The 11,446-nt window shown below is 39.1% G+C and overlaps 1 protein-coding gene across 2 annotated transcripts in view; it reads right to left on the bottom strand.

Annotated features, from left to right (window-relative positions):
- Nucleotides 1-1,130: 1,130 nt before the first annotated feature.
- slc2a9l2 (solute carrier family 2 member 9, like 2) overlaps nucleotides 1,131-11,446 on the bottom strand; it is a 97,884-nt gene continuing 87,568 nt past the window's right edge. For both annotated transcript variants that reach the window (XM_063473152.1, XM_063473151.1), the window contains exon 13: nucleotides 1,131-1,458. In XM_063473152.1, the coding sequence (XP_063329222.1) occupies nucleotides 1,177-1,458 (282 nt within the window). In that variant the 3' untranslated portion in view covers nucleotides 1,131-1,176. The remainder of the gene's footprint in view (nucleotides 1,459-11,446) is intronic.

Below are 11,446 nucleotides of genomic sequence, written 5' to 3'. Positions count from 1 at the left end.
ATGTTAGGTAAATGTAATCTGTGACACTAACTCATTGGATATTTGCAAAAATTAAAAGGACATGAAGACGCATGGAGGTTCTCCACCACCTTTCTACAATGCTATTTGAAAATGTGGACATCCCATCATAGCATGACACATACACAGAAACACACTTTATGTCTGTGTCTATATGAGGGGGTAGAGTGTCAGCCCCCCAGGCAGCGGACTTTCAAATATTGAGTACGCCCTACTGTGGAACAAACTGCGACTGCTATCCAATGCCACGCTTGTCTGCCTCTGTTCAGATCACTTCCTCCGCTGGCTCCAGCCATCTGGTGGGAGGTAGCCTTGGCTCGTTTCAGATTTGGAAAGGATCCAAATAGCTTTCCCTGTCAGCTTTACTGCGCTCTCTGCGTTATCTCTCCCATGTTGTGTATATTAAGACGTTAACCAAGACATCAGGATTATGGCTATAATCCTGAAATCTATGTCTCTCCTCAGATGCACGTCTGTCCCACCTCTCATTTATTAGGCTCTTAGGGAAGACTGAGATGAAGAGAGATGGGATGTTGCTATAACTGGTCTTACTAAAGAAGAATGATCATCTTTCTGGTTGTTCTGGCACACCTCTGTTTAGTGTCAGGACACAATCATCTGAGATGTGTTTCTTGCAGTTATAAACCCATGAAGCATGTTTTGGTTTTCTGGCCCCCAGCTGTACTGTTTTGGTCCAATGTCAACATGAAGACAGCACTGTGCACAACCAGATCAGTATCAAAAAGCCAAGAAACACCTAGCCCATTAAGTTTTTTGTGGACGTTTTGGCAAAGCAAAATACATTTTTTCAGAGACATTGGTAGAGACTTAAATAAAGTGAAAAAAAAAAAAAAAACAGTGACTAACAGACCGAAACACAACTCTGTATGCACTCTAATATTAGACAGAACTGTAAAAGCAATCAGTGGAATCAACATCTAATGTAAGCCCCAAACCACAGTCATTTTTGTGACTGCTGAAGAGCCTCAGAACAGAATAGGAATGATTTGTTTCATCTTAATGAGAGACACAGACAAATACTTGCTTCATTGCTTTTAATATATCTAAAAAAAATTGCAGTCATATAAAAAACATTGAAAAAAAGCATTGACTTTACTTAATTTATGCTCAGTAAATATGTAAAAACAAGAAATATTTTCACACATTTGACCCTGCTTCTCGATTATGACTGTGCTTCATTCCTTCATTTACAAGGAAGTTTGCATCTTGGGCTTTTCCATTTGTGTCAGAGTTAATGGACAGAACCAGCTCCATTTCCTGACCAGGCGAGGGGATGGGCATTTTATTAATCTTGGCAAAGCTCTGGCTGATGTCCATAAAGGTTTTATTTTTGGTTTCCGGGAGGACGACATAGAGGTATATGGATCCCAGAATGCAGACTGCCACAAACACAAGGAAGGAAAAGGACTGCAGCGTCTCCTGTGCAAACAGAAAACATACAGACAAGAAACATGAGACATCAGATTTGTGCATACACTGTGCTGTTTTCAACATCCTAGTTACCCTCAGTTCATCATTCTTCAATCAGATGACATCTAGTAAAAAACAAATTTTACAGCAGAATTTTAAACAATTAAATGATTACTGGCGTGTCCACCTCCACACAGCTGGATCGTGACATTTTTCAGTCCATCTCTGCAGAGACATCATCTGTGGCATCCGTTTTGTCATCTGTTTTGTCAAATGTGTGTCATTGATGAGGACAGCATAACATTCCCATGATTTTCCGCTCAAAAGAATCCCACAAGCATATAAACTGAACATTACTCTTCTTGTATATACACTTGCATGTAGTCGTGTGTTCAAGTACCAAAAGTATGAAAGGTAACCTTGTCCTGTGGGTTATGCCAATAATAGAGATTAGTGACAGATTTAAAAATACACACTGACTGATTACCCAGAGGGAGATTTAGATGTGGAGAGAGGGTTTTGTGCATGTGCGTATGTGAGTAAGAGAGAAAGACAGAGAAAGAGTCTGAGAGAGAAAGGTTGGGTGTAGGGCAGAGCAGCTTGGCTGACCCTGACCAGTATGTTACCAACTATAATCCCTCGCTTATGAGGAGGCAGACCGCAAATGCAGAACTATGTACCAGGTATTAGAAATGCAGTGTCCAAACAACCACGACCTCAGTAAAGAACTACTTACCGCTTTGATTTCAGTTGGTTATATCACCACTGCTGTTAGTCTCTGACACTGTTTTCCTCTGCTGAGAGTATTTCATAATAGCGCCATAAAAAAAAAAAAAAAAACTCAGAGCATCGTGCAAAGGGCCTGACCCAGTTTCCATGCTGCCTCTGTGACGTAACACTCATCTGCGAAGTTAGCAAGTTCTTCAGAAAGAACTGCCTTTCTCTCTCAGTTGTCAGGGTAGATGAGTCATCTTACAAACAGGACATTTATGCGTTCACTCCATTTGTCATTAATCGAATTTTTGCAAGCCCGTGGATTGACGAGGATGAGACAGTCCTGATTTTGACACTGGGATAAGCCTTTGATCTGCTGTGGTGGCTCAGCTGGGTTCAGTGTGGTGCACACGCAGACAGTAAGGCATGAACACAAAGACCCAATTGCTGTACACACACACACACAAACACACACACACACACACACACTTTTTTCATGCTTAAATGAATGTTGGCTGAATAATGTGCAAACAGAAAAGGCGAGGTGAATGCTCTAAAATGCACTGCAGACGTACTGTAAATCTAATCTGGTCAAATGAGTGTCCATGCTTGGACATATACTGTCAGTCACTGGTTTCTGGTGCAACAATGAGTCATTGCTGGGGGTAGGGGTTTGCCGGTGTGAAAGGGGGATACAGTATTTGCATGAGTGTGGGCTTTCATAGATTGTGTTGCCTGTGGGAGGCACAACGAGGAGATGGAGATGTATACAAGATTTGAAATGTCCACACTGGACTGATTTATGGATTACACCGATCAGCCACAACATTAAAACCCCTGGGAGAGAATAACATTGATCATCTTGTTACAATGCAGTGTTCTGTTGGGAAACCAGGAGTCCTGGCATTGATGTGGATCTTTTGACCTTGTCTTCAGACTCTCCAGATTCCAATATGTTCAAGCTTCTGTGACAACCCACAGGACCCAATGGATCTGCTGCCAAAGTCCTGATGCCCGACTCTACATTTGAGTGTTGTGGCTAATCCTCGGCTATATCATTGTTGTTACAATATGAGCATACAAGACAAAAAAACAACAATACCCATTGAGCATCATGTTTATGAATCACAGCTGCAATGCTACATACTCATTAATAAGGCAAACACAAAAGCATTCAAAACTCATAGCGTATGAATGGATGTGATTGAATGTGATGTGTTATGATTTAATATTGTCAGTGTTTTGTTTTATGTCATGTTTAAGGATTTTGTTCTCGGTTGTATCTCACGTTTAGTTTAGTTCAGGGTCCATGTGTCATTCTGTCTCTCAGTGTCAGGTCTGCGTCTTGGTGTAGTGTTCTCGTTTTCTCGTTTCAGATGGGTCATTAGGTTTTACAGATCTCATGCACAAATAGAGCTTGTTGTTATTGCCCCATTGTATACTTATATGTACATTTATATTGGTGTGAAGTATCGCATTGGAACTAGAGCTCCTGCTATGTTAGCATTTCTCCATATGATGACTTCACCAGCTTTGGTAAGGGTTAAAAAAAAAAAAAGGCAAGTGAAAGTTTCTTCTTTTCATAAAATTCACTGTGGCAGAAATTGATGTTATACTGTTTGTTTGTACTGTGCTTGAACAAAGAATGCACAGCACCTCGTGTCTGAAAATCATGCAAATGGTTCAGAGGTGATACACATAAATGCACCTTCAGCTTTCAGATAGACTTTAAAGACAAAAGTATTTGGCCACAACTCTCTCATAAATGCAGTCTGCCTTTACAGACATTTGTGAAAGCATCGTTTGCTCTAAAGAAATCACTGAATTCAAGTGTGGTACTATAAAAGGATGGCATTATTACAAAAAACTGTTTGTGAAATATCTTTTCTTCTAGATATTACATGATCAACTGTAAGTGGCTTAATTTTTAAGTGGAAATATTCCGGAACCACAGGAAGTCAGCCACAAAGTAGTCATAGAGCAGAGTGCATAGTTTGTGAAAAGCTTGCCTGAGTCAATAACTGCAGAGTTCCTAACCTCCACCGTTATTAACATCAGCACACAAAGTGTGCACTGGGAGCTTCATAGCATAAGTTTCCATGATAGAGAAGCTCTTGCTCTTGCAAATCTTAGGGAATGCTTTAGACTCCAATGGCAGCAGAAAGAAGGTCTTGTAACCCTGTAGTGCATCCTCCTTGGTACATGAGTTTTTTAAGCCTTTACATCATGTTTATTGTTTGTTTGTTTTTTCAGAAAAACCTGATGTACACAATTAGACACATGTGGTGCTACTGTGAGAAATAAATACACATAAATGCTGGTTGTAACAAAAAGGATACAAATTAAAACTAATATGCAAATTGATATTTAATTTCTTTCATCTTAATGTGTCAGAAGGTTCAATAAATCCTCCAGTTATTTCATGGTTCAGGCTTTATGAGGTGAAAGGACGCATTAGATCTGTTAAATTTATAAAAAAAGAAAGAAAAAAAAAAGAGCCAGTTAAACAATAAATCTGTTAAAAATTTAAATGAGGCTTTCAACAGTATCTCAAATGAACACATACAGGATGGCTGGAGCTTTTTCGTGTGGAGTTTGCGTATTATCCCTGTGCCTGTATGATTTTCCAAATTAGTCCAAAGGTGAATTGATTTGGATAACTGATGATTCAAAATGATGATAGTGTGTGGTTGTCGGTGTTAGCTCTGCGATGAACTGGCAATTTGTCTTGAATATAGAGGGATTAGGGCAGTCTTGCCTCACTTTGATTTGTTTTAATTATTTTACCTGAAAAAACAGTTGGTCCCTTTGAAACCATGACAGTGTTTAATATTAGAGAGATCCAACCTCTGGTCTTTTAAACAGAGCCAGTGGGATTCCCATGCACACCGAGTATTAAAAAAGTGAATACACTCTGGGTATAATTAAAATAAATCTCCAAAGTGGAAGATAAAATATACAATTGACATGTGGCAAAATTGGGGACAGGATTGTCCCCCATGAACCTTGTTAACACGCTCCATCTGGTGCCATCATCATGCATTTGGCTCAAATATTTGATAAAATACAAAAGCTGACCAGCCAAATCAGTAGTAACAGCAATTAATTGCTATCCTTTAATTTTCCAGGGCCAGTGTCTCAGTTGTCTATATCAGCCCTTTCATTGATCAGGAAAGAGCCTCGGTGGAGTTTTCAGGAGTGTTAATTGCCATAATTGCTACTTAATGTGTTCCTTTTCCTGCACCATAGGCCTGGGAGCGTTTTGCATATCTGTGTTCAGGTGCTGCTGTCTTTTTAGATATCCATGTAGGGAATTAAAAAGTGCTAATAATTGATATTATTTCATATTACAAGATTTGAACTGCTATATTTTATATTCCCATTTGCACACCTAGCACTGCAGAATACTAACTGACACCTCAGCAGTGGCCTGCCATGGAAAGATGGGATGTGACAGTTCAACGGTGTGTTGTCTGGAAAGGGGTCAGAGCTGGTTTCAGGTGCACATCAGAAACCAGTGAGTCACTGCTGGGATCCGGATGCCAGGCATGTGCCTGGGAGTTCGTGGGGTTAGCAAAACCCAACCAACAAAAGCAACGAGCAACTCTGCAATATTTGTGGAATTGGCTGGCTAAAAATAACCTTCTGTTGCTTTCTGTTTCTCACACGTGTCCAAATCTTCCCCGCCAGGTCAGCCTTATCTCCTGCTCTGCTCTAGGACTTTCAAAATCTATTTCTCCTGTGACACACTCTTATTGTATACCCTTATTATCTGTTTAATTACCTATTCAGCTCTATATCTACTTGACCTTCCATTTACTGACATAAATTACCAGCAATCTCGTTGTTCAGCCATCAAAATACAAAAAAAAAACCCAAAAAAACCCCACCTGTTTATCTTGACATTATACCTCTTTGTCCTGTCTTCCTCCTGGTCAGTGGTACATGACAGGTAGAAGTGCAATATATCATCCTTTATTTCTCCAATCCTTATTTTTTACAAGAATGAAGTGACAGTGCAGACACAATGGTGAGGTGTTCAGGCTCCTGTACATCTACTGACAACTCTTCATTTAAGGATTCACAGACTGGTGTAGCTCTAGCACAGGAGAGTATAGGTGTTTCATTACATGTACAGGGTACCTGACATGCTGAAACCAGCAGAGTTCAACACATTTCTGTAAATGACTTCCACAATGCAAGTTTCCTATTCTTAGCAGCGGGTGTTGCTTACCTAGTTATATTGTGATCGCAAAGGAAAAAAAATGTAGTTTTTTGTCACACTGCCAATGTGAAGATGTGGATGGCATTTTTGTTTTTTAGTCACACTTTACTCGATGCTGAAATATCTTTACAGATGAGTTCCCCCACCAAACTTTGTGTTTCAGAGAGAAGTATCTGGAGGATGGAGCTCTGACGAGTTTTCCAGAGTTACACTTTGGCGTAACACTCTGGTAACCGCTTCTCTCCTAGTGCCATAGCCAGATCTTGATCATTAGATTTAAACTCTTCTGTGGTGGTGTACAGAGGTAAAACCACAAACACTGTGTCATTTTCCTAGTGCTTATGGGCCTGACTGTATGGCTATGAAAGAGTGACTTTGCAAACATTTTAACATCTCCAAAATTAATTACACAACGCTTTGAGAACACATCTGTTATTCCTGTGGAGATTCGGGAGCTCATGCATCACACAGTCAGTGTGAGAGTGGAGTGCAGGAGCGCATCGCCCAATGGGGTTTTGAGCTGTTTGGGCTATGATTTGGTTTTTTTCTTAAAATCAGCAAGACTAAATGAAAAGGAAAAGACAGATCATGCAAGAACAACTTCCACCTCTAAGAAAACACTAAGTGTTTGTTATGCCCTTTTCAGCTATTTTCGTTCTCTGTTCACTCTTTGCCTCCAACACATGACACTCCGGTACAGCTGACTGAAAGGACAAAATTAGATTTATCTGGGGGGGCTACTGAGCGAACAGGCAGAAAACATTTGACGGAAGGTCAAAACGGCGTCACTAAAATGTCCACCATGCCTCAAGCAAACTTTCACTCTGATCTCAAACTTCAACGATGACTTTTGTCGAACTTTCTCTTTCTCACAATGAATGTGCCCTTAAAGCTACAGTTAGAGAACCTTGCTTTGTGGGAAAGTTGCAAAGGCGGAGGGAAGAACATATTGTTTCTGCTAAAAAGGTGAAATCAGGTTCTGAGTCACTGTTTTCATGGCAAACATATGCTCAACATCTGCTCTCTAGGCTAAAACCACTTCTGATTGACAAGTCGTTTTCTCAAGCCACTTATCATTTATCTTGACCATGTCAAAACTATAGAATATAATTCATGGTGCTTTAGCATTTTCTGTCGCATATGTCATATAGAGCAGCTAGAATGTAGAAACTGTAACCAAGATCTACATTTATGGATGAATAAAAATCAAAGAGACAAAAGAAAAAGAGAAATCCCCCCTGTGAAGTCACACACACCCGTGTACCATAAACCAAATTCATTTGCATTTCCAGTGTAGTTCAATCCCATATTTATTAATTTTCAAAGCCCTGCTCCTGTTTTCAGAACTTATCAAGATCTTATCCCTGAAAAATCCACTGATAATATCATCTGTGCTCATCTTCATCAGTCTGTGAATACACTGTACAACTGATTCTTGTTCACAAAACTCCTGATGAGTGCTAGAGGCTAAATATCACGCACCCAACTGGATCAACTGGAGGTCAGATTCATTCCTGAGCTGCACTCTTACGATGATCGTCGGACACCCGATATTTCAAGGAGCAAAGGAGTGCTTGAGAAAAAACACAAAAACAAAGATTGAAAGAAATCCCAGAAGGAACGTTTAAGATAAGACGGGCAAAGAAATCATGAAATGACACGTCACAGGCTTCTTTATGTAACTCTGTGTAATTAAAACATCATCACACCCAGCTATAGCTATAAATTCACACGCACTGAATAGTTAACCATATTTGTAGTCCAGGCACTCAAACACAATTATTCAAAATGTATTTAGTTTGCAGAGTCATGTACCTGTGTAGATGCACCTGCATTAACCACCCTGCCGCTCAGAGCTTTAAAATATTAAATTCGATGTTTTTCTGCATTAATTCATTTTAAAATCAGCTGCATCAGATAGAAAATAGCCCATCTATAAAGAAATGCTTCAGTTTAGTTGGAAGTACAATATGTTGTGTAATTATGAATGATTTATTAAGTGAAAACTCTGGCTTTACGATACAATGTATTCATTCAGACATGAATTTATGGAACTAATTCATTAGAAATCAGCGAAGACAAGCAAGAATACAATGAACAAGTTCGTTTAAGGGTGCAGGAACATCAGCATACATATTTAGATTTTATTTTTTTTATCTCATAAAGACTGAAATGTCAAATGCCATTAGGATCTAATGAGGGACAAGTGGGACATTATAACCAAGGGCAAAGTTCTGTCTAAAAAAAAAGGCAGAACCATGTCCTCTGCACACAGGGCAGATATAATCAGACAGTAGCACTTTATATTAGGTAATGTAAGAAAAGTAAAGTTAAAAACTCAAATATGCCATGTAAGAAATATAAAGGTCACACTTTCAGTTGAAATGTCATTTTTAAAAATATCTCTGTAACGATGTATTACATAGATAATGCCGTTTTCCTAACGAGCCAGATAATGATGGTATGGTGTCTTTAGCAACAAAGTTTTCCTACTGTGGAGTAGCTAGAAATTACTATCACTGTCCACAGTAATAGTTTAACAATTTTAACAATGCTCTAATTAGAAAGCACGCAGTTCAAGTTGCCAGAGAGCAATCTAAAAATGGCAGCCACACTGAAAGCTGTTTCGAAATGCCTGAGAAGATGATTTCGCCTTTCTCTCTCTTTTTGATTAAGATAACTTAATAACTTCAAGACAAAAGCAATGCAAAACCTCCATCTGAGTAAGAAACCAAAAGAGCAACACTTCACACTTTTAAGAAGCCCATTTAAGAGCTCTGTTGGTTTTTAACTCACTGAAAAGAGCAGATGGAGAGAATGAGGCTTGTCTGCAGCTGCAAGCCTCACAGCACTAGTGAATGTAGATTTGTCACCAGAGACAACTTGCTGAATAGATATAAAAACTCACTAAATCTATACAGCCAACAGGTTGCCAATAAAGAAGTCTGCTTAAGTGCGATAATCACTGCTGTGAGTGACAGGAATGTCAAGCACCCAATCTAATGTGGTATGTGTTAGGTTATGTGATAAAAGCAAGCTTTCACAGGACTCTATGCAGTCCTATAAAAAATTAAGTATATCGTTAATGCTTCAATAGGAATAAAGAGCATAAGTAGCAGCCAGCATCTGATTAAGTGATCATCAGCAAGTGTGAGCACCTATATAAACGCAGAGGTTTGTGTAGTTTGCTTCCCTGGAGTATACAGGTTTATTTTAAAACAGTGCAATGAGTTCCAACCGTTTTCAAGAAATGGATACTTCTAGTTTTCCTGCCGAAGATGATTTTACACGCTATTGAATCATGGAGTGCACTCCATTTGTAAAAAATGTTGTTTTTATTATAGACATATGTACCTTGAAATAGGTAAATGCTGATATAGGGGGAAAAAAATCATCTGTCATGAACAACAGACTGCTGTATGTTGTGTAAAGTTTGAAAAATAGAAGACTTGGGACTGACACAAGTTGTACAGACAGATCCAGAGAGATCAGCAAAAGATGCTTTGATTAAAATCAAATTCCGTCAGTAGGAATTACCAGATACAACTCACTTAACAGATCAGTGGGAGTGATACAGCAAAAACTACTTAAGTACTCAAAGAATAAAAAAGCTCGATATAAATTTTTCAAGGGATCGTGCACAAGGAAAACAGCAGGTTGTTGTAGATCTGTGTTAAGAATTCTAACCTCAGTAAACTGAGGGTACAGTGAACCACAGAAATGGAAACGTCAAACTGAAGAACACCTTTGCTTGCAATGCTGTAAACAAACTTGTATTCACTGGTGCAGTGCAGAGTACTGAGACAATTAATATTGAGACACTTGGACAAAATTAAAGCAATGAACTGTGGATGACTCGAAAGCTTCACTGGCTGAAATGAGAAGAATATTTTAACCACAGTTTTTACAGATAACAGAAAGATCAAAGTTAACAGTTAACTACTAAACTACTTCATTTTTTGTGCGCTAACATGAGATTGAAATGAAAAATAGCAGCAGTGACGGACAAGACACAGAAAGAGACTGATATAGTTGTAATTGTTTAAAATGTGAAAGAGGCCAAAGGAATAGCAGATGAGCTTAATTCTAATCATTTAGTTATAAATCCTTGGAAGATGAGCGCTAACAGCAGAGGGAAAAAAGGAGGAGACATATACTGTGTGAAGCATGAGGCTGGCAAACAAGTATTCAGTCTGTGGAATGAGGAACCACATTGCTTCGATAGAACTACGTCAGACTGATTTATCCTCTTTTCAGTTCAGTATCTTTTATGCTTGCCTGCATTCAGTTCATAAACAGATGTATATGATAGGTTGAGGCAGCCACAAATTCTCAGATTCAGTGCATATAGCAATGATTCACCGAGTGGTTCATTTTTAAAGGTAGATAACCCGCATTCATCGCCTTTTCATTAGGATTCCCATTTTTGCAATGTTTGATTTAAGATAAACCCTCACACTTCAGTAAAAGTCACTTTTTTCACTCTAAAACGCTAGAACCCCCACCCACCGTCTTAGAGGAATACTGCTTGTCTTTACAAAGAAGTTGGTCCACCTTAAAACAAAACAAAACAAAGAATATAAAATTGTTTTCATGCAGTATCAAGGGAAAATAAATCAATGAATGACCATTAATGTACCTTCAAAGGACACCGCAGCCAGCCAAGTTGGACAGTTATTATACAGAATGTACTCATTAAGGTTGCCTGTCAAGATATTAATGGCTGCTACAAAATATCAAAGACAGAGGGATCAGAAGGACGAAACAGCGATGGTTCATTTATAATACACACACAGGCTGTGATTTCCCCAATAAAACTCCGGGGTTTCCTCCAGTGTCTGCAAGCCAGCTGCGCCCGAGCATCAGATTTTAACGTGCTTTTTCGGACAGGAGGGGTCGACAATCCCAACAACTTTACTAGCTGAAACTATAAACTCTTTACAGTTCCAGCCTTTCCCAGCTTTCCTTCTGCACCTCTGAATTCAGTGTTATAGTGTTAAAATTACATGCGAGCTTCACTGTAAGTAACTGTGTCACCACTGCCTTTACAGAACGCGA

Source organism: Pelmatolapia mariae, linkage group LG5, assembly GCF_036321145.2.
Source record: "Pelmatolapia mariae isolate MD_Pm_ZW linkage group LG5, Pm_UMD_F_2, whole genome shotgun sequence".
In the NCBI taxonomy this organism is placed as follows: Eukaryota; Metazoa; Chordata; class Actinopteri; order Cichliformes; family Cichlidae; genus Pelmatolapia; species Pelmatolapia mariae.
This window is presented reverse-complemented; position numbering and strand designations above follow the sequence as displayed.